The sequence below is a fragment of the Hemitrygon akajei genome, chromosome 29 (assembly GCF_048418815.1).
Source record: "Hemitrygon akajei chromosome 29, sHemAka1.3, whole genome shotgun sequence".
NCBI classification, from domain to species: Eukaryota; Metazoa; Chordata; class Chondrichthyes; order Myliobatiformes; family Dasyatidae; genus Hemitrygon; species Hemitrygon akajei.
Window position 1 is genome coordinate 26299492 of NC_133152.1, and position 27618 is coordinate 26327109.

Consider the following 27618-nt stretch of genomic DNA (forward strand, 5'->3'; position numbering starts at 1 on the left):
TTAACTTAAGTTCACAAATCCAGGGAGAAGTTCTGATTTCTCTGTGTGCTGATTATCGTCGGCAGTCTGTGCAGGACCATGCCTGCCGGTGGCAGGATGTGATTCCACCAGTGGCCTGCCTTTGAGGTAGAATTCTTGCTCCTGGTCTGTCTGTCCACCATGCAGTGCGAATGCCTTCTCAGAGTTAGGACTGCAAGTCTGTGAATGCTCGCTGGATTTTAGTGACAACAAAGCTAGTTGGCTGTCAGCTTTCTGCAAGCAGTCACTCTTGGCTCCTGAGTGCCCATTGGCACTGATCTCCATAATGGAGAGAGGTGTGGTCCTGTTGCTTGGGGTCTGTGCTAAGGAGCTTGTTCCAGACTGTAAGCAAAAGTACAATTAAAGTGTGAGTTACCCGTTGTCATCCTGTGCTGCCACCATTTTGTAACTTTGCTCATGCTCAGAGCTGTAAATCGTTAGACACGGAAGTGGAAGCATTGATGGATTTATCAAAGATTCCTTTAATTTACTTTTCCTACTGACTGGACTGTTAAAAACAAAGTCAGAAAAAATGTATTCTAACTGACTTGTCCAACAAACACAAGATTCTGAAATTGTGTAAATCTAGAAATCCCCTCAAATTCTGGGTTCCTTTTTCCCATATCATTAAATCTTGTGTGGTCAGTTTCTCTCAGGTCATAAATCCTAATCGGAAAACATTACTAAAGTAACTAGGGATTTTGTCCAATTTGTCATTTACTCATTGTGTAATTATTTACAAATGAAACAAAAAGAGGCCACTCACATTAGGCATTAGTGATACAAAGTTTTTCAATTATAGTGGCTCCAAGAATGAGCAGGTTTTGTGGGGACGTGATTTTTTTTTTACACCTACAATTGGTGCTGGATCCTTCACCAAAACCTCTCGAGCACCAGCTGCCCCAAATTCCTTGTTTGGCTTCTTGAGAAGTAAAATCCTTAGGAAAGTCAACATTCAATCTTTCACAAGCTCAGTTAAACTGCCCAGCCTCTCCACTTTTGGCAAAACTAATTTACAGGGGTTCTGTCTCAAATGTTGGAATAACAGTGAACTAGAAATAAAACATATCAGGGATCTATTTCTGTGGAATCTGCCATTTACAGTCCAAAGTATGACAAATTCATTTGCAGGAACCCTAAACTCCATAATTTCCAGTCAGCCTGCAAAGGCTCTAATTTGGGCCAGGACTGCCACCTGCTGGAAGTACCCGGTATTGTATACAGAGAAACTCTCACAGATGACAAGTCTTAAAATGAACTGACTTCTGGAGTGCTTGTGATGTCTTCTGTCCTGGCAATATGGTGGAAGAGAGAAAAAAAGGCAAAGCTTAGACTCAAATAATGGAAATTTTTCATTGGGATTTAAAAGTATGATAGGAGGTGACTCTGAAGTATTTAAAGTTCAGCCATAATCATAATGCATAGCGGGTCAGGCTCCAACGGCCACAATGACTATTTTCTGTGCTCCCATTTCTTATGTTCTTAACAAGTGTTGGACCCATTGAACAGATCACTCAGCATCTGTGAAAAAAAAGAACAAACTGACATTTCAAAATGTTTCATCAGGATGCCCATGTCTGAGGTGGCAACTTCTCTGCCCAGAGGCTCACAGACTTGATGAATTTTGGCAATTTTTACAGCTTTAATTTTGTTTTTTTCTTCTAATACTGTAATTGTCTGATTATATAAATGAAATGAGTAATGTTTCTTTTCTTTGCAGATGATAAACATTGAAATCTTCCCACATAGAGCACCAGTTTGCTTTTGCAGATGTCTGGCCTGGTCGGATCTTCTCTCACCTGTAATACTGATGACAAACTTTCTCCGTTCTCATTTTTCCTTTTGATGCGCGGATTTCTGTGACAGACTAGGCTGTCGTTCTGAACACTGTAGTTCTTGTTCCCAATCAGCCAGTATGTTTTCATTTTCCCTTTTCCCTGACAGAGGAACAGACATGACCATATTCAAGAGAAACTGCCAGTCCATACCACAGATCTTAGCAACATCCCACCTCTCCCCCATCATAAACTGACTTGTGTGTCTATTGGCTCAGAGACCACCAAGTTATCAGCATTTGCTGCCTTGAAACTGAGATAAACTGTTGATTTATACAAAGATTCAAACTACATTTATTATCAAAGTACGTACACAGAAAACAACTCTGAGATTCGCCCTCCTGCAGACAGCCACAAAACAAAGAAACACTGCGGAACCCACTCAGGGAAACATCAGACACCCAGCGCGCAAAATAGAAAGAACAAATTGCGCAAACATCAAAAAGCAAGTGACCAACACCTAGAGTATCAAACATCAAACCAGGAGTCCAAGCAACACGTACAACACGCTGGAGGAACTCAGCAGGTCGGGCAGCATCCGTGGAAATGAGCAGTCAACGTCTCGGCCCGAAACATTGACTGCTCATTTCAACGGATGCTGCCCGACCTGCTGAGTTCCTCCAGCTTGTTTGTACGTGTTGATTTGACCACAGCATCTGCAGTGTACTTAGTGTTTATGAAACCAGGAGTCCAGTAGTATTCGGTTTAGTTCAATGCATAATTTGATTGTCAATAATCTTCTTCAAGTTTAGTGTTTGGCAACCTTTCCAATGTAGTCACAGTAATTCAGTGAATTTGCAACTGTTTTATACATTTAGTACCTGAAGAAGAAGTGAGTTTTTAGATGGTACGATAAAATGAATGATTACTTGAAGTTTTGGAAGCTAAGGAAACAATTTAATGCAGGTGGACTGTTTATCCATCAGGTAGATATTACAAAATAACATTATTTGAAAATAAAATGACTTAAGATATTTCAGCTTGTATCTTAACATTGTGCGTACAAAATTAAATGTTTTGTGATATTAAATGTTTACCTTAATATATTTTAAGCACTGAATATGCTGTTCTTTACATATACTCATGTTTTGTGATCTTATTAGTCAGGAGAGTAATATAGTGTGCCCTTTTTCAGGCATGAAGTCTTCCAACTTGGAGTCTCAGCTTATAAATAGTTTGGTTGCAAGCTTGTACAGTATATAAAGTGCTTTCTCCTTGTCGCAATGCATTAATGGTCCGAGATTTCACGGCACTGGAGATGGGTGGATCGGAGGTCGGTGTCCTGACAGGAGATCGGTGTGTCATGGGAGTTGGAAGATATACAGCTGTGTGCCCAGAGACCTGAGATCTTTAGGCACAGAGCTTGGAGAAAGGTTCACCAGACTTTTAATGTCGTAAGCCCGTGAGTTGTTTGTTATGTCTCCCCTCTCGCTGTGAAATGGGGACACCTCTTTCTCCCTTATTAGGGGGGGAGAGAGAGAGAGAGCCTGTGTTATGTCAGATACCAGGTGAACGAGTAGTCTTTGGGGTTCTGCAAGTCTGTGTCTTTGCTGTTGCTTTGCTGCACGCTTTAGTGCTCGGTGGTGGCTGCCGATGCTTTTTTTTTACTGGTGGGGGAGGGGGATTGTTGCTTGCTGCCACTTGTGTGTGGGAGGGAGGGGAGCTGAGGGGGGCTTTGGGGTTCTAACGTTTAACTGTCATTCATTCTTTGGGGGTGCTCTGTTTTCATGGATGGTTCTGAAGAAAAAGCATTTCAGGATGTATATTGTATACATTTCTCTGACATTAAATGTACCTTTGAAACCTTTGAAGTAATTACACATAAGTAACAAGAATTGTTATTTTCACCAGGAGTGTTGAAGGATACTGTTGACAGCTGTGTGGGAAGTTTGGTTTGAGTTTGGAGCATCTCAAGTGACTTTGTAATGTTCTTCACCAACACTGCCCAAGGTCCTTGTGTGTACTGACAAGAGTGCTTTGCACAGCAAGCCACAATGGCAAAGAAAGTGGCATTGACCAGTTGTTGAATGGCACACGTACACGTAAATTTACCAGCATCACCGCTGAGTAGGAGTGAGACAATATTACAGCGTTGACTCTACTTCAAAGGCTAGGTTACATATAACCGAGCTTCAGAACCGTATCGCCTGAATATCAAGCAAAAGGACATATTCTTTTTTTAAAAATTCTATTTTAGTAGAAAGAATGAAGATGTGGACTATTAAAAATGTGGGGAGAGAATTCAGAAAGATTCCAAGGAAAAGTATGCTAGCTCTAAAGGAGGTTCACAAAAATGATCCTGGGAATTATGCTTTGATAGCTCTGTGCCCATCCTTAATGGAGCTCAAAAGGATGTTGGGGAAATCTCATGGAAACTTATTGAATACTGAAAGGCCTAGATAGAGGGGACATGGTGTGACAAGAGGTTTAGGTGAGGATGGTAATGACCCAAGACTAGAACTGAGACTGAGATGAGAACAGGGTTCTGCTGAAGGGTGCCGGCTGGAAACATCGACTGCACTTTTTTCCACAGATGCTGTCCGGCCTGCTGAGTTCCTGCAGCATTTTTGCGTGTTTTGCTTTGGATTTCCAGCATCTGCAGATTGTTTGTGAGAACGGAGTTCTTGACTTGATGCCAGACGAGAGCCTAACGAGACAGAAACCCTAAATGCAATTGCAGACTGAAGTTCTTGATTGAGCACCGAACCCGATTTCAACTGCTATTTAGATCTCCAAATGTTGGCACCAAAGCATGACCACCAATGAGCAGAACAGAACCGCGCCAACTGTCCAAACTCTGGAGAATCGGGTCGTCTAAACCCCAGAGGCTGGTGTGGTTGGGTGCAAGTAACCCATGGAGAGTATGTTTCATTAGTAGGGGAGACTATGATCGGTGTCAGCGGACATCCTTTTGGAACTGAGATGAGGAGGAATTTCTTTGGCCATGAGGGATATGGATGTAACCAGGTGAAAGTTGAATATAATTTTTTTTATTTTTAAAACGCACTTGCATATTCACCCTGGTAATGCTGAACTCGTTGCCTGTGCCTTTAAGAGAAAACGGTGATGTCATTATGCACGTGTGGAGTAGAAAGAAGAGTTGCAAGGATCAAGAATGGATGTGGAATGCTCGTCGTTTGGTGAAGAAAGATTTTCGTGAGTAAAGTATCAGCGCTGCATAACGTGGTTGTGCGAAGTTCCTTATCGGTCTAGTGGATTACTCTTTTTAGTAACTTAGACTCCAGGCAATATATTGTAAAAGTTTATTTTAGTCTTTGTTTTATGACTGAATATGAATGCAGTGGAATAATGGGAACGTGTTAATCTCTGTTTACGTAGCGTGAGTAATGAGAACTCTTTTCAGGGTCTAGCCAATATCTGTTTGGAAGTTAAGTACGTGTGTGCCAAAGAGAGTACATCGCTTGGTTAAGATGAGATGTATTCATTCATATTTTTGATGTTGTGTATAAGGTACAAGGTGTGTGGGATTCTAATGTTGTTTGTATTTTTTTTAGAATTACTACCACCTTGTTGGTATTGTATATTTGGTTTTGTTTCATACTGCTTACGTAACAAGGGTGTGGACCAAAATTAAACTGAGATTGGAACAGCAGGAGCTGGCTGTTCTTTAAATTCATTTTGTCGTTTTATTTTGATACCTCCTTTCTGCATTAAAACCGATAAAGGAATTAAAAACCCGAAAGCGTATTTGTTGTCCTGCATGTGTATTTTTCCCCAGGCTAGAAAATAGAGGCCAGGTTATTGGGTGCATTTAAGGCAGAAACTTTAAGACGGTTGTTCTTGATCGGTGAGGGGGTTAAGGGATATGGGGAGAAGGGGGAGAGATAAAAAAGATCAACTATGAGTGAATGGCAGTGCTAAATGACTTTATTCTGGCCCCTGTATTTTATACTCTATCACTGGTTGAGAAAGGATGCAAAATGGACACGGAACAAGGATTAACAAAGTGTATTCGATGAATACAAGAGAAGATTAGCGAGCAAAGATTTCCTCGTTCATTCCAATACCACACAAGTTGAAGTTGGATTGTAGAGTGTTTAAGTGCAGTAATAGTCATTCGACAGACGATGAGCAAGACAGACATTACCGTCACTTCTTGCACTCTGTCAACGAACAAGAACAATTATGCAGAAGCAAGGAAGGAAGCGCTTTCATTCTGACCGTTCCTCCGTTTTCACTCCGATTTCTGGCCAAAATCTTTTCTTCCAGTGTGTTTCGTCCGGCCAGGTTTGCCCTCTGTGAGAATTCTGCATTGTGCCTGTTTTCTCAGCCAGTTTGATCATGCTTTGTTGCTGGATGCTAAGAATACCCCAGCATGAGGCTCAAGGACAGCATCTATGCTGCTGTTATCCGACTATTGAGTGGTTCCCTAATATACGATAGACTCTTGACCCCACGATCTATCATCCCCTCATGATCTTGCACTGTACTATGTACCCGTACGGCACTTTCCTTACATTTGTTATGATTTTATCTTGTCCTACCCCGGTACTTCCGTTGGTCGGGATTGAACATGGATGTTGTGTCTACGCTGTTGGTGCAGCGCCGCCAGTCAATACGCGAGCCCGGGGAGTACAATACGGAGAGCAAGCTGGTGCCCATGTAGCAAGCTCCCCCTCTCCACGCAGCCGATGGATCCAAAGGAACGGCGGAGACCGGTACAGTTTGGCACCAGGAGCGTCGCTGGAGTTGCCAGTCAGCGTTGAACTCAACGTAGGACTGCCTTAGGGACTCCAGCCCAGGATTTTACCTCAGGGTTTGCTCCCAAAACCTTCCCCATGAGTGGGTCCAGCTGCGACGCAGCAGAGGTTTGAGATCAGCATTTCCTTCTAGAGTGGCTTCCGACCAAACCTGACAAACCCCATTTGCCCAGAGTGTCTGGTTTTAAGGCACCTGTAACCTGCCTCCGGTCAGTTCCTCAGACTCAATAGATGGTTGTCAGTGGCACGCCACAGGGAGCCTATCCCCCCTACCCCTCGCTCCCCCCATCTGGCTATGACAACCTTAAGGAATCGTTCTACTAATGAGTTGACCTGCATGAACAGTATGTAAGGCAAGCTTGTCACTGTACCTCAGAAAATGTGACATTAATAAACCAAGGCCAGTTCTGGGGCAGTTACAGTGAGATGTGGCCCCACTAGTTTGTGTGTGCATATCAATTGCCCTATTTCCAGGCATATAAATGTCCATTCATAGGCTATAAATGATAGTAAAGTAATGAGATTTTGTTGCACTCAAACTTCAATGTTGAGGTAAAACTCAACTTCCAATTGGCTTACAATATTTCCTGATCTATCACTTAACCACTGAGTATCAGAATATTCATATCTATGTCTTTTTAACCATTTACAGATGGCTCGAGTCTGACTTCCCTCTTTAATGAGAGTTGTGTAAAAACCCTGCTGCCCTGTTGCAAGGTGATGGTCTACCCTTTGAAATTTGATGTTTGAAATGCGCTTGCTCTCTCAGATAAATGAAATCCCACTAAAATAGCATGACGGATACAGGAGCAGTCCGAGCGAATGCTGCGACAAAACAGCAGATCGTTCTCCACCTGAAGCTGAGCTGTCTGGTTTTACCTTGAGCTCGGTATCCCCTCGTAGTTCAATCTCATAGTCGTCGTCCTTCATCAGGGCAGAGAACGTATCCGAACTTATGTGAATCTTCTGAGCTGTAGAAGAGGAGAACCGCGTGGGATGAGAAGGCGCAGTGTGAATTGTCATGTCCACTTAGTGCAGGCTGCATTTTATGGGATGAATGAAGTCAGGGTTCAGTGATGTGCTGGTTTGAATGGTGATGGGCTTCAATTGCAGATGGGGATTGTGATTTAGGTGGAGGTAGATGGGAAAGGGTAGGGATGTGGTGGGACAGAGCTATCTGTGACCATTCTCCACACCTGGTCTTTGAAATTGATGGGAGGCTTGACAAAAATAAAGATAAACTGCTTCTGCTGGAAATCAAGTTGGAACCAAATCACCATTATGGATAACACGTATTATTATGGAAGAGAAGAAGGACATTTAGACCAACTAGTGGAGAAATATTGGTCCTATTTTCCTTCTATTGTACCCATGGCCCTGAGAATTATTTTCTCTCATTTGTCATTCAAGACCCTTTGAAAATCCCTGATAGATTCTCTTTCCACCATTTTACGATTTGTACCAAGTCACATAACGAAGTTTTTTTCACACATCGCCCAGGAATTTTAAATCATCGCCCCTGATCCTTCAAACATCCATGAGATCAAGACCCTTCCCCAGAAGGATCAAAATACAATAATATCATAAAAGTGATGGTTGTGACTTACGTAGGCTTGTGGATTCCATGCGAGATGCTGTATTTACTGTATCTCCAAAAAGACAGTAACGGGGCATCTTGTATCCCACAACTCCGGCCACACAGGGACCTGCAGCATACAGTGATACTCACATCTCAATAGTCAATCTATTTGCTTATTATATAGTCACAGATTATGAGAAATGTTACACAAGCAATCTTCAAAAAGAAGCAGATGCTAGATCCATTACAAACCTACAGATCTCCACAGCTCTCTCAGAGTTACTTCCTTACAACCACTTGAAAGTCTGCGGACGCTGGAAACCCAAAGCAATGCACACAAAGCACTGGAGGAACTCAGCAGGTCAGACAGCAGCTATGGAAATGTCACCCTGCCTCCTGTGAGGAGTCCTTTCTTCCAGTTCCTCTGGTTTTGCTCAATCTGCTTCAATATGCTCTTTGCGATAAACCATACAGTCTTATTCCCTCAGTCTTTCCCCACAGCTCTGTAAAATGTTTTCTCTTGTGATTAACCAACTTCCTTTGGAAAACTCTGAACTTTGTTTTCTTTATCCTACAGACTAAGGAGACGGGGTGGAGATACGTCTCTACCAAAGGAGGTGTAAGGCACTCCTCTCCGCTGGCCTGCAGGTCACCCTCAGACAAGGTGCAGCATCTGCTTAGCCCCCTGATCAGGGTCACATGAAGCCCTGGGAACAGCTGGTGCATATCCCAAGTCCTGGTTATGTGACCACTGATGCCAGGCAGACGCTCTCAGTAGAGTACTGAAAATGGCTGAGATCACACATCTTGTAAGGACACTGCCCATATGAAGGCAATGGAAGATCACTTCTGTATAACAATTGGCCAAGGGCAATCATGATCATGGAAAGACCATGATTGCCCATATCATACAACACAGCACATAACAAAAAAAAATCCTATAGACAGTGAGCTCCAGATCATAGCATTCTATCTGTAAAAAAATGTTCATTCTCACATCTCCCTGTGTTTTTTTTTTGCTATTCATTATAATTTGTCTTCTTGACTATTGATTCACAGTGGCTTCAGTGTGTACCACCCACAATTCACTGCAGTTACCCGTCCAGGCTACCTTGGGCAAATAGTCTCTCATCCTGTTGAAGATATCCCTCCTTCAATGAAGTTCTACTATAAACTGTTCTTTGTATCTTCATTAACAGCTGAAAACTAATGCTGGTTAACGTTTTCCCAAAATGTTCCCATCTGTATGCAGAAATCAAGTAAACACAAAATTGACGTGCTGGCCAATGGGTCCCCAGGGTAAAGATGTAGACAGTCTTGACAACTGGCTTCTCGACTATCAAATTTAACCACTCCAATATTTGGAATGACAGAATAGGATCTAAGATATAACCAGTAGAGAAATGATTGGATAGAGTCAAAGGCACCTTTCAGAGGCTTATTATCAGATTCACAGACCTGTATGAATGCCAGCTCGCAGTTGCAGTCTTTTCGTTGGCATGTGAGGAATCGGAACCTGTCGCACAGCTGCCACTAGATCCAAGGCCATCTTTGCAATCTCATCAGCGTGCTTCATCCCTTTTCGCTCAGGAAGGCCGCTAACTACCATGTAAGCATCTCCGATGGTTTCCACCTTGAGCACGAAGGAAATAAATGTTTGTTTGAAAATGAATCGCTAGCTTTAATGCTGCTAAGTATAATATAGGTGGAATTACAGAAAGCAGGCATGAGGAGCAAAAAAACGTATTGTTTGCCTGAAATTCACCTTACAAGTAAACAATATACACTCAGCGGCCACTCATTTCAGCCACGATGAAATGGCGGAGCAGACTCGGTAGGCCACATGGCCCAATCCTGTTCCTATAGCTTATGGTCTTTATTACACTGTAGGTACACCTTGGAACCCGGTAAGGTTTTCTGCTGCTGCAGCCCATCCAGTTCAGGGTTTGATGTGCACACACCACGGATGTAACCCATGGTTATCTGAGCTACTGTCGCCTTCCTGCCAGCTGAACCAGTCTGGCCATCGTCCTCCGGCCTCTCCCAAGACATTTTCACCCACAGAACCGCTGCTCACTGGGTGCTTTTTGTTTTTGTTTCTTCACGCCATTCTCTGTAAACTCTAGAGACTGCTGTGCGTGAAAATCCCAGCTGATCAGCAGTTTCTGAGATACTCAAACCACCCTGTCTGGCACCAACAACCATTCCACAGTCAAAGTCACTTAGATCACATTTCTTCCTCATTCTGATGTTTGGTCTGAACAACGTCTGGACCATGCCTGTCTGCTTTTATGCATTGAGTTGCTGCCACATGATTGACTGATTAGATACTTGCATTAGCGAGCAGGTGTATTGGTGTACCTAATAAAGTGGCCACTGAGTGTGTATATTATATTCATTCAACCCAAGGCGTTAGCTGTGGCTGAGTGAGATATCTATTTGAGGCTGAAGGTTATTAACAAAGTTTCCACTCAAAGGACCTGAAAATATAGTCCAGGCTGCCATTGAGGGACTGTCAGAGGTGCTGACTTGTGGGCAAGACAGTGTACTGCCTTTCAACAAAAGGTACCAATGCATTAGTGCAGGGAAGAGCAAAGAGAACATGCTGGACGATCTCTAGTGTAGCAATAGCTGGTGGAAGATCTTGAGAGAAGATCCAAAGCTTGCACAGATAGGTGTAATTTCCTTAATATTGGGTATTTGGCCAGCCCACATCTTAATTCCCTCCCTGGACTGGTTCCTGTACTAACACGAAGTTGGGAGCAGTTTATAATTAAATCTAGGAATGCAGATATTCCAGATGTCTCAAGACTGCCCTTGAAATAAAACTATCTATAATAAACCTCTGATTATTGTTTGCCTTCTATTGGCGTTCCTGATTTTTATATTCATTAACAACTCCTGCGGACTTTGTACCTTGTAGACGTCGTAGGACTCAATCCTTGTATCAAAGCACATGTACAGGTTGTTCAACATCTGTACTACCTGCAGAGGCGTACACGAAGCAGCAATGGTGGTGAATCCTACAATGTCCGAGAAATAAATTGTAACCTGCCAATAATTCAAAAACATAGACAATGTTTAAAGAATTTAAACTCTGAGGTTTATAGCCTAAACACCAGTAATACAACTCCATATGTTAACACCATTAGGATTCCCTATGATGTAGAAAGTATACAGGATTAGTTTCTTACATTGTGCAACACATTGGCTAAAGTCTTACTTTTAAAATCTTTTAAACCAACAACCTTAAGTTGCATGGTGTAATACCAGCATTCTGACCTCTAATATGGAACGTGTATTGGTGCCAGGCGTTTGGATGATATGGCCTGCCCAAAGAAGCTGACAGAATATGACCCTAGCCTGGGAACAGAGGCCTGACAGCAACACTGACCTTATTAGTTACCCTGTCGATGGAGATGGAGGTGTTTGCAGAGGCGGTATGGGTAGTAAAGGTAGTTTCCAGATTATATAGGATTTCTTTCCTCAGAACTACCAGTAAACTGATTACTCCTTTAGTCAGAAAAGTCCATTTTCTATGGCTACTGATGTATCACACTTGCCATAATTTCTTCACTTCATTGACTCTATCGCTGCCCATAATTAAACTAATAGAATGCATATTGTATCCAGTCATTAATAAATACCATGAAATATTTTATTATTACTATCTTGAAAAGTGCTTTCAAAATGCATGAGAGAATAGATGGATACAATCAGATTTCTGCAAATAAGGCCATTTCTAACCCAGGGAGCCTTTATAATTCTAGTACCTTCTGTAAGTGATATATGACTACAAAGTATAGAGGAGGTCAGAGATTGCTGCTGCTTAAGAGAGCAGGAGCACTATATCACATTTGAGGTCTTAAACCTCTATCACTCTTTCTTGCACTTGGCTGAGATTGAGAAAGGTCACGCACAGGCTGCTTCCTACTTTTGTTCTTGAATGTACCACAAGGTGAAGACTGCGTCCATTGTACCTCTTCGTGGACGGAATCTGCAATAGTAGATTTTCTTTGAACTCTTTGTTCACAGGGAGGAGGTGGCTGAGGAAGATGCTCATGGCAGACCGCAGGGAGATCTCTCAGTAATTATTACTAATGGGTTTGGCCTCTTGAAGATGGTCATGATTACAGCATCTCGTGAATAAAGGAATTGGAAGGCTCTCCTCCATTATGTCATGTCTAAGCTTGGAGAAAATTAGAAGCCGGACATTTGATGCATCCTTTAATTTTGAACAAGTCTGGCGACCCTTTATTCAATATTTTCACATGACTTAATTTATTTTTCTTTATTTTCTTTGGGGAAAATCCTTATCTGTGAAGGTTCGGAGATGACTGGAAGGATGTTTTTTTCTCTCTTTTTTGTTTCAGTTTAGTTAGTGGGTTTTTTCCCTTTATCAATAAAATTTCCAATCTTTTTTTATGATTGCTATGAGGAGTTGTAGTATTTTTTTTACCATTATATATAACAGTGTAATATTTTACCTATTTGATTTTGACATTATATACTTTCTGTTTTTATTATTGCTGTTTATATGTCTTTTATATTATCTGTTTGATAAACTCCTCCTCTGATTTGTATATTCTTTATTTGAAAATCAATAAAAAGATTGAAAAATGAAATGAAATGGAAGTCATTAATTAACATCATTAGTACTTCTGTGATTTTTAGTACTGAAGCAGGGGTATTGAAAGCTCCAGAGGACTGTTTCTCAGCTATTGGATAGCCTTTTTAGCCCCTTCCCAAACTAGGTAGCGTCAAGATTGTTGTCTTGCATCTGAGGGAGTGTCTAGACTTGGTAACATAATAGACAAGTCTTAAGTGAAGAAGTCTTTATCTCCCTAATGAGTGTACCTCCATTATAATCTAACATAAGCTGCACTGCAGTTATACCTGAGTGAAGAGGAATGCCACAATGGGACTGCAATAACTTCTTTTGACTATAAGAAACAGAAACTGGGATGGACCATGCATCCTGCAGGCCTTCTCTACAATTCATGTCTGAATCTTTTACTTTGTTGCAACTTGTCTATGCAAACACTATTTTCCTTGTTTTCCTTAAAACAATCTCCAGTCAGTATTGTCTCAAGTATTTTCTGTAGGAAAAAGCTTGGGATCTAAGGATGAGTAAAATTAGTATCGGAGACTGAAGTTCCAATTCCAAGAAACTGTGTGCCTGCTACTTGTTAAAGCATTATCTTGTGTATTATTACAAAAACACTGAGTGAACACCTGGGATACCATGCCAAACATGAGATACTCTATGACCCTCCTGAGTCCGTTCATGTCCCACCTGTACATCACAAAAACTGTGTTCATAGCATTTTATAGATAACAAAATGTAAAGTCTCACAAAACGAGACACAGCTACACACAAACCATACATGAAGATAACCTCATAATCTGGCATTACACATCCTTCGGTTCTGCAGAACTTCACCACTTCATTATCAATAAAACAATTTCAGATGACTTAAGTCTGCAAGAAGTTCCTTTTAACTACAAGTCTTGCTTTTTTTTCTGTTGTTCTACATCAAGGTAACTGCTTATTTGCCATTCTGTACTCAACTTATTTCTATTTTATGGTAATTGTTAATTAACTAATTATTTGTAATTATTTTGCAAGAATGGTGCCTTATGAGTTGCTTTCAGATGCAAATAAACACGCTTGCTTGGGTACACCTGACAGCAATTTACTGCCCTGAAAAGAAGACTGGGCCTGTAATTGGGAACAGCTCCCCTGTTCACACTGTATAAAGCAGACATCCTTCAAAAATAAACTTGTTTGAGACAGTAATCCAGAATCCAGATTCTAATTGATCACATGCATTATGTTGTTCCCGGCAGTCTTAGTGAATTTTTTTTTTAAATATTTGATTTTAAAGAAAATCAGAAATGTCAAATGCTTTTAGAAATTCAGTAAAGATTATTAATGCTAGGCCCAACTGTAATCTGAGTAAATGTTACTTTGACTGAGATTTTTGGACATTTTCTAGATGTTACTAACTCACAACAGGTCAAGACACTCGCATTCAATCTATACCACTATAACCAGGGTTCCCAACTATTTTTATGCCATAGACCCCTACAATTAACTGAAGATGCGTGGACCTCAGGTTGGGAACCCCTGCACTATAAGAAGTCAGAATGAATTCTGAAACATGACCTCTGTAGGTTGTGTCCAGATTTTGGAGGTGAAGTCTTTAAGATATTTAGATGCCAGTGCCGGGTACATTTCCACCTGAGGTGACAGGGTGGTGTAGCTGCTGGCACTACACATAACTGTGCCAGAGATCAGGCTTCAATTCCTGCTCCTGTCTGTAAGGAGTTTGTACCTTCTCACTCCAGTTTCCTGCTGGTTTCCAAACATGCACAGCCATGGGCACGGTATGTTGGCACTGGAAATATGGTGACATTTGCAGGCTGCCCCCAGCACATCCTTGGACAGTATTAGTCCTTGGATTGATGCATTTCACGATATGTTTTGATGTTTTGGTCTACATGTGACAGATAAAGCTAATCTTCAATTACTCAACAACTGGCTTAGCCAATTGCCAAAATGCAACTAATCAATCTGGCTATAGTTGTCGGATGGTAAACATCCAGAACTCTCAGGGAGAAAATTTGCACTTTTTTCTTACTAAACACAGTTTGGAATTCATAGATACAGAACTGCTTTATCTGGCTGATGTGGTTTATTCACCCAGTGATTCTCCGAGTCCGGAGGTTGTTATCTCCTTGGACGCAGAGAAGGCGTTTGATAGAGTGGAGTGGGTTTACTTGTTCAATGTTTTGGAGAAATTTGGATTTGGCAGAATATTTGTAGCCTGGGTTAAGCTATTATATCGCTTGCCTTTAGCATGTATACAGACGAATTATTTTCGATCTGACTATTTTCCATCAACACGTAGCACTCGCCAAGGCTGCCCATTTTCCCCTCTTCTGTTTGCAATTGCAATTGAGCCTCTTTCTATTGCACATAAGTCAACTACATTATTTCAGGGCGTTAGGAGAAGGGACATGGAACACCGTGTATCCCTATATGCTGATGACCTCTTACTTTATGTTAGCGACCCTGTAGGTAGCAGACCTGCTATTGTGTCATTATTAGGTCAATTTGGAGCCTTCTCTGTCTATAAACTGAACCTTCAAAGAAGCAAATGCTTTCCCTTTAATAACTTGGCCCTACAGATCCGACAGGAATCTTTGCCTTTTCCTTTATCTCAAGATGGTTTTGTATACCTAGGAATACACGTGACTCACTCTTTTACGTCTCTGTTTGAAGCTAACTACAGGCCTCAAGTTAGCCAAATGAAGGCTGATTTTGAGAGATGGCGCAGTTTACCCCTTACTATAGCTGGGAGAATTCAATCAGTGAAAATGACTAGACTTCCCAGATTTCTTTACTTGTTCTAGTGCTTGCCAGTTTTCTTACCCAAGTTATTTTTCAAATCAGTCGACCAAGCTATAACCTCCTTTATTTGGGAAAATAAGGTCCCAAAAAGGTCGTGATGTAGGTGGAATGGGCCTTCCTAGTTTTATTCATTATTACTGGGCATCGAACATTCAAAAGGTATTATTTTGGCTCCACCAGCCAGATACAAACTGGTGCCTGCTTGAGACAAGGTCTTGCCACTCCTCGTCTCTCCCAGCTTCCTTGCCATTGAAATCCTCTCAATTCACATCTAACCCGGTCGTGCTCTCCACCCTCAAAATTTTTAATCAATTTCACTGCCACTGTAAGTTCACATCAGCTTCAGTTTTGGATCCCATTCATAGCAACAATCTATTTCTTCCCTCCACACTCGATTCAGTTTTTAGACAATAGGGCTTGAATGGTCTTATGCGCATTAAGGATTTGGACACTGATAATATATTTGTTAGTTTTGATAACCTGTGCAGTAAATATGGCCTTCCACATAATCTTTTTTTTAAATACCTGCAGATTCACCACTTTGTCAAGGAAGAATTTCCCTCTTTTCCTGATCTACCACCTGCTATGTTGTGGAAAAAACTCACTCTTAGCTTTAATGATAAAGGGCTGACCTCTGTTCTGTACTCTCAGCTGATGTCTTTGGAAGTTCAAGATCTAAACAAGACTAGGTGTGAGGATGACCTTGGTATGGATCTGGCTGAGGAATATTGGGCAAAAGCATTGAATAGGGTTCATTACTCATCATCATGTGATAGACTGGGGCTCATGCAATTTAAAGTTTTACACAGGGTACATTTAAGTAAAGCCAGGCTTGCTGACATATATCCTGGGACAGACGCTGGCTGTGACAGGTGTGCCTTCTCTCCGGCTGGTTTAGTGCATGCATTTTGGTCTTGCCCTCGGCTTGATGGCTACTGGGCACTGGTTTTTAAAATTATCAGTGAGGTTTTGGGGGTGACACTGAGACCTTGCCCGCTTATAGCTGTATTTGGTGTGGCGGATGATGCTTTGGGTTTAAATGCAAACCAGTTGGATATCATTGCATTTACACCGCTTTTGGCCTGTAGGAGAATCTTGTTGGTCTGGAAATCTGCCACTCTCCCATCTGCTGGTGCTTGGTTAGAGGACGTAATGTTTTTTCTGAAATTAGAAAAGATTAAATTCACTCTGAGAGGGTCTGTGAAAAAGTTCTATTTGAAATAGGGACCTTTCTTGTCATATTTTGGGAGTCTTAAGGAATTACCCACTAGTTGAGGGCATCTGTACTTGGGAAGTTGCCTCTCTTTCAAAACGCATATGGTTTACCTCACAGGGTGGCAGATGAATTGTATTATGAGTGTATTCTGGATCATCTGACATGTTGTGGCTATGTGTAAGCCTTCATCTTGAAGTAGTGTGGCGGTATGGCTGTGAAATGTCCGCACTTGTATTTGTGAAGTGTCGTATTGTAAATACATTAGCTGCCATGGTACGTTCAGGGAGGGAGGGTGAGGGGAGGTTTGTTTAGGGGTAAGATATAAAAGCAAAATGGAGGAAAATGTAATCCATTATGTATTCTGGATTGTGTCATTCCTTCAATAAAAATATATTAGAAATACAGAACTGCTTTATCAGCAAATAGATGATTATTTCTGGAGGGGAACATGGCTATTTCCAAGGAAAAGTAGTGACAATCCACAAACTCAACTAAGTGCTGCTATCATGGTTGACCTTTGAATAGATGAGGTGACCTCTGTGATAGTCACCAAGAATGTAGATCTCTTTTTTTTTCCAGGGAAAGCCTGCTGTTAGTTACTAATGCTACAACCATGTCTACGTAGCACTGCAGGTTTCTTTCCCTGCAAACGGAAAAATTGCTACACCTGCCCCCACACTTCTTCCCTCACCACCATCCCAGGCCCCAGACAGTCCTTTCAGGTGAGGCACCACTTCACCTGCGAGTCAACTGGGGTGATATACTGTATCCAGTGCTCCTGATGTGGCCATTTATACATTGGGGAGACCCGCCGCAGACTGGGAGACCGTTTCGCCGAACACCGGTGCTCAGTCCTCCAGCAGTGGCGGGATCTCCCTGTGGCCACACACTTCAATTCCACAGACCACTCCCACTCCGACATGTCTGTCCATGGCCTCCTCTACCGTCAAGATGAGGCCACACACAGGTCGATGGAGCAATACCTTATCTCCCGCCTAGGTAGCCTCCTACCTGCCGGCATGAACATCTAACTCACAGACCTCCGTTAATACCCCTGCCCCCCCTTACCACCATCCCCATCTATTTCTCTCTCTTTCCCCCCTCACTATAATCTCCCCCCCGCCCTACCTTTCTTTCTCTTTTATTTCCCATAACTCTCCCCTTCTCCTAGCCCATTTCCCTCCAGCCTATCATTTCCCAGCTCTCTACTTCATCCCAACCCCCACTTCTTATCCCCCCTCGACTATCCCATCACTCCTGATGAAGGGTTTCAGCCTGAAAAGTCGTCACTACCTCCTCCCATAGATGCTGTCTGGCCTGCTGAGTTCTGCCAACATTTTGTGTTTTTATTTTTGCTTGGTTTTTACCTATGACGCCATGTTTTTTGGGAGCCACTCAGCACTGGGAGCAGGATCGCCATCTAGTGGAACAGCAGAAGGAGGCAAGGACGGGAACTCAGATCTGCCAGGTCTGCAGCAAACTGGCTGCTTTCCACCCGGACCTGACTTCAGATTTGGTCATGTTTAAAGCCAAGCCTGAGCCCAGTAATAATGGTCCCCACCACTCCACAATCGACAATCAGAGCTGTGGGCAACCAAGGAGTTAAACGTTCGTTCCCTCTCTCCCTCACCCCACCCCATGGGGCATTACATTTCTTAATTTCAAAGGATATTAATTAAAAATTTAGAAGTGCACAATATTGAACATTCATCAACGTTTCCAGCAAGTCAACATTCCTCTAATTAACATTAAGGTTATCAACTCCCATGATATACAACCTTTTAGCAAAGAATTCCTGGATTTTTACACAGATTACAGCAAATGAGTGCAATGGCACAAAGGGCCATTTTGCCTCTGCAGCAGCTGCACCCAACTTCAGCATGTCCTCAGTGCCTTGGAGGGGCCAATTTGCAGCGCTGGATTGTGGACAACTTCTTGCTTTGGTAGACCTGTCAATTTCATCCCACCCTCCATTTCAGCCCCGCTCACCTTCCCCCTGCCCCTTCCTCCTTCACACCCCAGAATAGAGGGACAGCAATTTAGAATGGAGTTAAGAAGGAATTTCTTTAGCCAGAGGGTGGTTGAAGCTGTGTAATACGTCACCACAGGTAGCTGTGGAGGCCACATTATTGACTATACTAAAGGCAGAGATTGATAGATTCTAGGTTAGTCAGGGCGTGAAGGGATATGGGGAGAAGGCTGGAGTAAGGGGAAATATGAGGCCAACAGGCAGGAACTTGGAAGCATAAATTGGAAACAGATGTTCACAGGGAAATGTATGGAAGAAATGTGGCAAATGTTCAGGAGATATTTGCATGGGGTTCTGAGTAGGTACGTTCCAATGAGACATGGAAAGGATGGTAGGGTACAAGATCCGTGGTGTACAAAGTCTGTTGTAAATCTAGTCAAGAAGAAAAGAAGAGCTTATGAAAGGCTCAAAAAAAGCTAGGTAAAAATAGAGATCTAGAAGATTATAAGGCTAGCAGGAAGGAGCTTAAGAATGAAATTAGGAAAGCCAGAAGGGGCCATGAGAAGGCCTTGGCGGACAGGATTAAGGAAACCCCCAAGGCATTCTACAAGTATGTGAAGAGCAAGAGGATAAGACGTGAAAGAATAGGATCAATCAAGGGTGACAGTGGAAAAGTGTGTATGGAACTGGAGGAGATAGCAGAGGTACTTAATGAATACTTTGCTTCAGTATTCACTATGGAAAAGGATCCTGGTGATTGTCGGGATGACATGCAGTGGACTGAAAAGCTTGAAAATGTAGATATTAAGAAAGAAATGTGCTGGAGCTTTTGGAAAGCATCAAGTTGGATAAGTCACTGGGACCAGATGGGATGTACCCCAGGCTACTGTGGGAGGCGAGGGAGGAGATTGCTGAGCCTCTGGCAATGATCTTTGCATCATCAATGAGGACAGGAGAGGTTCCGGAGGATTGGAGGGTTGCGTATGTTGTTCCCTTAATCAAGAAAGGGAGTAGGGATAGCCCAGGAAATTATAGGCCAGTGAGTCTTACTTCAGTGGTTGGTAAGTTGGTGGAGAAGATCCCGAGAGGCAGGATTTATGAACATTTGGAGAGGCATAATATGATTAGGAATAATCGGCATGGCTTTGTCAAGGGCAGGTCATGCCTTACGAGCCTGATTGAATTTTTTGAGGCTATGACTAAACCCATTGATGAAGGTAGGGCAGTAGATGTAGTGTATGTGGATTTTAGCAAGGCATTTGATAAGGTACTCCATGCAAGGCTTATTGTAGATGGGTCATATTCTGCATGGAGGTCGGTCACCAGTGGAGTGCTGCAGGGTTCTGTTCTGGGACCCCTACTCTTTGTGATTTTAAAAAAAATAAATGATCTGGATGAGGAAGTGGAGGGATGGATTAGTAAATTTGCTGGTGACACAAAGGTTGGAGGTGTTGTGGATAGTGTGGAGGGCTGTCAGAGGTTACAACAGGACATTGATAGGATGCAAAACTGGGCTGAGAAGTGTCAGATGGAGTTCAACCCAGATAAGTGTGAGGTGGTTCATTTTGGTAGGTCAAATATGATGGCAGAATATAGTATTAATAGTAAGACTCTTTGCAGTGTAGAGGATCAGAGGGATGTTGGGGTCCGAGTCCATAGGACACTCAAAGCTGTTACGCAGGTTGACTCTGTTGTTAAGAAGGCATACGGTGCATTGGCCTTCATCAATCGTGGGATTGAGTTTAAGAGCCGAGAGGTAATGTTGCAGCTATATAGGACCCTGGTCAAACCCGACTTGGAGTACTGTGCTCAGTTCTGGTCGCATCACTACAGGAAGGATGTGGAAACTATAGAAAGGACGCAGAGGAGATTTACAAGGATGTTGCCTGGACTGGGGAGCATGCCTTATGAGAATAGGTTGAGTGAACTCGGCCTTTTCTCCTTGGAGCGACGGAAGATGAGAGGTGACCTGATAGAGGTGTACAAGATAATGAGAAGCATTGATCGTGTGGATAGTCAGAGGCCAATAAACCTGGGTCATCCGCAGATGTGCCCGACCTGCTGAATAATTTGTTTCACCATTCTCTGGACTGATACCCGAATTAGCATTCTGCCTTATCGCGGGTAATATCGAGTTTCCCTTCCAGTTTGAAGGGAGGTTCTGTTTGATCAGATCTTCCTCCCTGTGAGGAAGCGTGCGAATAATCGACTGAAAGCTGACCGCAGGTTCCCGTCGGGGCGTCTGCACTAACTGATCTTTTCCGCGGAGAATCACCCAGAGCACTGGCGCCCGTGCTACCTGCTCATAGCTCTCCGCTTCCACGTGTTTGTGCTTCCGCAGCTGTTTCGCCACCGATTTGGGTAACATCTGGTGGAGAAGGTCCTCGGCCAGGCGACGCTGCCGGTTCAAGTCCTCGGTGCGCTCCCTCAGGCTGCGCGCATAGTTCTGGATCCATTCCGTCATCTGCTGAAAGGACACGAACACTATCGGGTAAATGAGACAGGCTGTGACCAACAGGGTGATTCGAAAGCTCAGGGCAGACAGAATATCTCTGGACTTTCTTCTCATTGAGTAATTGGCCATGTGAAACAGGCATTCCTGAACAACGTTGACCTGATGAATTGCGCCGGTTATCACATCGCTGTCAGCAGTCTGCAACACAAGGTAATTGGGATTGAAGAGGCAAACTCCTTCGTACTGAGTAAAATACAGCGAGAGGTTCATATTCTTGGTGCAACACTCCTGCATGGTTTCTGAAATAAACAGGCCGTGGTTCAGAGTGGTTGCCACTTCGTACCATTTAATCTGAGGATCATCTCGCTGAATAAACTGCGGCCTCTGGAACAAGAACAAGGCTTGTTTCGCTCGAAGGGTCAGTCTGAAGGATAGTACGTCTGCCCAGTCCTGGTTAGACCTGGCCCGGCGCATCTCGCTCTTTGGGTCGCCCAGGATACCCAACAGATGGTCGATAATGGATGAGAGTAAGTTACTTCCCTCACCTCCACCAGTCGTCCAATTTGCGCGGAGACTTTGTGTGATTTCATCTACAAACTGATGACAAGTGTACTCTCCGCCTGAACAAGCGTGCTGGTTGCTCTGCCTACCTAGTTCCAGTTCTGTGCAGACACCATCGATCAGCTTCCGCACTTGAGCCGTGTGGGTGATACTGACGTTGGTGGCCGATGAATTGCTCTGATCCCACCTGACCGAGCCGCGTTCATTTTGGAGGCGGTTGATGAATTGGGTGAAAAATGTACTTCTACAGGAGACCAGGGCCTCTAGCGCATTTTCCGTCTTTCTCCAGGCCTCCAGGCTGCTGTTCAGGTCGAGGGAGATGGATCCTATCAGAGCGGCTAACGAGAGGAGGCAGGCGGCTCCGATCCGGCGAACTGTGCGACTTCCTCCACCAGTCGGAGGAGCTGCACACCTGAAATACAATGAACAGGGCCACCGATTACTGGCAACGCACTGAAGGCGCTGAAACCTGGAGCGGAAAAAAAACCAATCTGCGTCCCTTTATTAGTTGTGACTTTGTGCGGACCTCTCACAGTTGGAGCTGCGCCCAGTCACAAATGGACCACATTCGGTATTCTTTGAACAGCGCGCCACTACTGTAAAGAGAAATATCTGCAGATGCTGGAAACAAATGTAACTTGTTCACACACACACACACACACACACACACACACACACACACACACACACACACACACACACACACACACACACACACACACACACACACACACACACACAACGTCGGCTCTTTATTCCTCTCCGTAGATGCAGCCTGCCTGACCTGCTGAGTTCCTCCAGTATTTTGTTCGTGTTACTCTGGATTTCCAGCATCTGCAGAATATTTTGTGTTTATGAGCTCTAAATAGTTTAAAAAATTTTAAATCTTTAAAGTGTTGGAAATCAGGGGCAGTGATACGATTTCAAAGGGACTAAAGGGCCGGTTCCACAGTCGATCCTATTGGAATCGGGTCAAAATATATCACCATTCACAGGACTTATTTACCCGTGCACATCTTTCGTCTGAACTCCAACCATGAGCCCGCGCCCCTTTAACACTCCGCACCCTTGTTTCCGTGTGTGTCCGCCGGATGCGATCATGTCACTGTCGCCAGTGCAAGTGGAGTGCCAAGCGGCGTCAGTAGACCTTTTCAACTCGTCAAGTCGCTTCTTATTGTCATTTCGACCATAACTGCTGGTACAGTACACAGTAAAAACGAGACAATGTTTTTCAGGACCATGGTGCTATATGAAACAATGCAAAAACTACACTGAACTACCTAAACCAACACAAAAACTGCACTGAACTACCTAAACCAACACAAAAACTACACTGAACTACCTAAACCAACACAAAAACTACACTGGACTACAGACCTGCTCAGGACTGCATAACGTGCACAAAACAGTAGGCATTACAATACAAGACAATAGGCACAGTAGAGGGCAGTAAGTTGGTGTCAGTCCAGGCTCTGGGTATTGAGGAGTCTGAGGCTTGGGCTGTTACATTTTTTTGGTAATGAGCAAGGCACGAAGGTAGTAGACAAAGCTTATATGGCAATATGTTCAACTATTAAATTTAGAAGGAGTAACGTACCCGTTTTTAAATAAAGACGCAAACCTCAATTGAAGTCATTTGAAAAGACAAACCACCCCTCATCTTAGAGCAGTATACAAATGCAATGACGGTAGTTACAAGTACTCTTTACCACGATCCACACTTTTCTTTACGAAAGGTGGGGGGGGGGGGCAGGAGGAAGGAAATTATAGACCGGATCAATAGTTGGGGGGATGTCGGAGTCCATAGCTGAGGATGAGGTTTCCGGGTACTTGGAGGCACGTGATAAAATAGACCAAAGTCAGCATGGTTTCCATAGGGGAAATCTCGCCCGACAAGTCTGTTGGGATTCTTCGTAGGGACGTGTAAGGTAGAAGGAATAAAGGCGTAGACTATTTTCTAAACGGGGAGAATATTCAAAAATCAGAAGTACAAAGGGACCTCGTGCGAGATTCCTCGAAAGTTAACTTGCGGGTTGAGTCGGTGGTAAGTGCGATGTTAGCATTTGTTTCGAGATAACCAGAATATGAAAGCAAGGATTTAATGCTGAGGCTTTGTAAGGCAATTGGCCAGGCTGCATTTGGAGTATTGTGAGCAGTTGTGGGCCCTTTATTTAAGAAAAGATATGGAGAGGGTCCAGAGGAGGTCCCGGAGAATGATTCCGGCTATGAAAGGTTTAACCTATGAAGAGTGTTTGATGGCTCTGGACCTGTACTCGCTGGAGTTTAGAAGAATGGGGGGAACGGGAGGATCTAATTGAAAACCATCGACTATCGAAAGGGCGAGGTAGAGTAGATGTGGAGAGGAAGTTTCCTATAGTGGTGAGTCTAGGTCCAGAGTGCACAGCTTCAGAATAGAGGGACGTCCACTTAGAACAAAAATGAGGAGGAATTTCTTTAGCCAGAAGGTGGTGAATCTGTGGAATTCACTGCCACAAACGGCTGAGGAGGTCAAGTCACTGGGTATAATTGAAGTGGGGAGTAATGGGTTCTTGACTGGTCAGGGCATCAAAGGTTACGCACGAAGGCAGGAGAATGGGTTGAACGGATTAATAAATTATCAATGACGGAATAGCGGAGCAGACTCGACGGACCGAATGGCCTAATGCTGCTCCTGTGTTTTATTGTGTTATGATCTAAGGTCTAGCTGAAGCAGCGATTCAGTTCTATCTCGATGCCTGTGTACTGTAGTCTTAATCTTGGAGGAAACAGATGGGCCGAATGGCCTACTTCTGCTCCTTTGTCTTGTGATCTTGTGAAATGCAGATTAGGTGATCACTTGGTGCACCTGCGTCCAGTTCTCAAGGATGACACCGAGCCCCCTGTTGCCCGTCACTCTAATTCTCCACTCCGCTCCCACTCCGACCCACACAGCTGTGGTCTCCTGCACTCTGAAGTGAGGCTCAGTGTAAGCGTGTCTTCAACTGCATCTTTCATTTGGGCACGTTGCCGCTTCTGGCAGTATCAAATCTCAGGTAACTCGCATCCTCTCTGTCTATCGGCATCAGGTTTTGTCGGGTCCGCGCCCGTTCATCCATCTGTAATATTTCCTGTGTTTTTATCATAGACCTGCTCAGCAGTTTCTACAGCTCCGCACTTGGTAGTTGTACATTTCCTGGGTTTTCTTTCGTATTTTCTCTAATTTCCCTGAGAGTTTTAAGATTCTGTGTCATGTTATCTATCTCTACTTGCCCTCATTAATCCAGCAACCAAATCACCCCATCAGCAGCTTACACCCCCAACCCAGCACAACTCTGACTTCAACCTATCGGAGATATTTCCCCTCTTCTAGCCATCCCTCTCCTATCCTCTTTGCAACTTAAAACCAACCCGTTTTCTCCCATTCCTGGTTCTGAGGAAGAGTCTGCGACCTGAAACAGCAACTCAGCCTCTCTTTTCACGGGTGCTGAGCTGATCTGCTGAGAGTTTCCAACAATTTACACATACATTTTTTTCAGACTTTCCACTTCTCTTCTTGAGTAGAGCGATTCCATCCATGGAAGAGAAATCCAGTTAATGGAGAGCTTTAACAGATAATTTGGAAGGCAAATTATGTTCTGCCTTTATTGAAAGGGAGATGGAGTGTAGGCGTATGGAAATCTTGCTTTGATTGCTGAAGTTGGTAGGTGTACCTAATAAATCGTGTGCTTGGTACAGAAGCCCGAAGACACACACTGGGCGATTCAGGAACAGCTTCTTCCCCTCTGCCATCCGATTCCTAAATGGACATTGAACTCTTGGACACTACCTCACTTTTTTAATATACAGTATTTCTGTCTTTGCACGTTTTTTTATAATCTATTCGATATGCGTAATTGATTTGTTTATTTATTATTATTTTATTTATTTTTTTCTCTCTGCTAGGTTATGTATTGCATTGAACTGTTGCTGCTAAGTTAACAAATTTCACGTCACATGCCAGTGATAATAAACCTGATTCTGATTCTGAAGAATGCATCCTAAATGTATCGGACGACCCTTAGATTAGGCGGAGGGGGTAGTCATAGAATTGAAAGCTCGACCATTACATTTAAGATGCGTGGACCTATTCTCATCAATGTTTAAAGAAATGCGGGGTGATTTTATTGTAAAAAGGTTCCGAGAGAGTATTGAAGCTGTTTCCTCTGGGAACAAAGGAGTGGTGGGGGGGGGGGGGGGAACCTCACTAGAAGTGGTCAGCCATTTAGAAATGTCCTTGCTCAATGGTTACGAATCCGGAAAATCTTTGACTGGGTAACGTAGATGTTGCAAAGAGAAGAACCGTGCTTTTGGACATTAAATGAGGCGGAGGTTATGAGACTAGAGTTCACGTACGGGATCGCGCTGAATGGCGGAGCGGGCTTCAGGAATTCAGACTGGTGCTGCCTGGCCTGCTGTGTTCTACCAGCATCTTGTGTGTGTTGTTTGAATTTCCAGCATCTGCAGATTTCCTCGTGGTTGGTTTTTGTTTCTTGTGTTAGTGGCTCGCATTTCCAACACCTGCAGGTTTTCTCTTGCTTGTGGCTCTATTATTCTGCTTCTCTGGGTTTGTTCCTCCTCCCGCCCCCGCCCCCGCCGCTGAATTTTTGCCTCGTTTGTCGACCTGGGACGGGGATGTGAAACTGTCACCTCCCCACCACCATTACACTATTACACGATTTCACGCGGTTATTAGCTGCTGTGCCTCCCTTCCTGGCTGTCCACACGTGTCTGCGACCGAAGCTCTTTAAACCAATACAGCTATATTTCTCTGTAAAAACGCCAGTTTGGGGTAAAAACCAAGGCCTCTGTGGGAGCGGAGACCCGCCGTGCGCATTTATTTCGGTTCTCCTACGTTTAATTTCCGGGGAAAGTGGAGATAACACATTCGTTTGTTTCACAACTGCGGGAATAGAATTGAACGATAAATGATAATTTTGTTTATTTTTCCAATTCTGGGAAAAATAATGAACTGCCCTCCCATAGACGGTTTATGGCGCTCGGATCTGCTTTTCTATCGTGGCAGGATAATTCTCTGAGAAATATTAAAGTCGAATCGGTCGTGGCTCTTGTCTACCGTCTCTCTTGCCGCTTTCCTTTTTTGATTTTCGATTCTTTATTACTTCTAACCATTATTGCCACCTTTCGTTTCACACTCGTTAAACCTCGATATTTTAAATTGCGCAATTTGGTATCCTGTTGTTATTTTAGTCGAACGGAATATTTGCACAAGAAACGACGAAACACATTGTAGTGGCCAATATCACTGCCCGTCTTTTAACTGTCAGATTCGGCGCCGATTCCGACCGTATTTCGGGAGCCGGGATCACCCCCGATATGCTCCTAGTGCGGAATTCGTTCCCGATGCTTCCATGCAAAGCCAATTTCGATATATAGGCCAGATTCACGGTGGAATAATCCCTGTAAAATTTGTAATGGTTTCTGTTGCGCAGTTCAAACCTCTGATTTTGCAGTTTGGTTAGGAATCAAAACAGCCCTAAAATACTGCCCAAAGGTTGAAGCAAGAACTAAGTGATGCTGAAAGTATTCAGCTGATCAAATAGTATAGAGCAGAGAAACCAGTGTTCATATATCTAGTCACCAGTACCACTGATTTGATAGACAATCGACTCCAGTACCCGCCTGGCGCCCAGTTTACCTGATGGTGTCACATAGTGAGCCTGATGCCGAATCCTCACACGTCGGCTCTCCCTGTCCTTGCCCGCGTTTTAATTTTCGGTCGTGAATTGTGCTCAACTTTCGTTTGGCCCAGGAGGAGGGTTGCGCTCCTGAGGAGAAACCGCCCTTTTTCACCCCGCCGGCTGCAGACAT

At 43.5% G+C, this 27618-nt stretch overlaps 1 protein-coding gene across 1 annotated transcript; it reads right to left on the reverse strand.

Annotated features, from left to right (window-relative positions):
* Positions 1-27618, reverse strand: LOC140718527 (uncharacterized). The gene is made up of 8 exons (XM_073032489.1): positions 27446-27618; positions 21055-22183; positions 11070-11204; positions 9612-9786; positions 8182-8280; positions 7454-7545; positions 1818-1955; positions 1-360 (listed from the first exon to the last, which is right to left on the reverse strand). The coding sequence occupies exons 1-8, from the start codon at positions 27616-27618 to the stop codon at positions 1-3; spliced, it is 2301 nt and encodes a 766-aa protein (XP_072888590.1).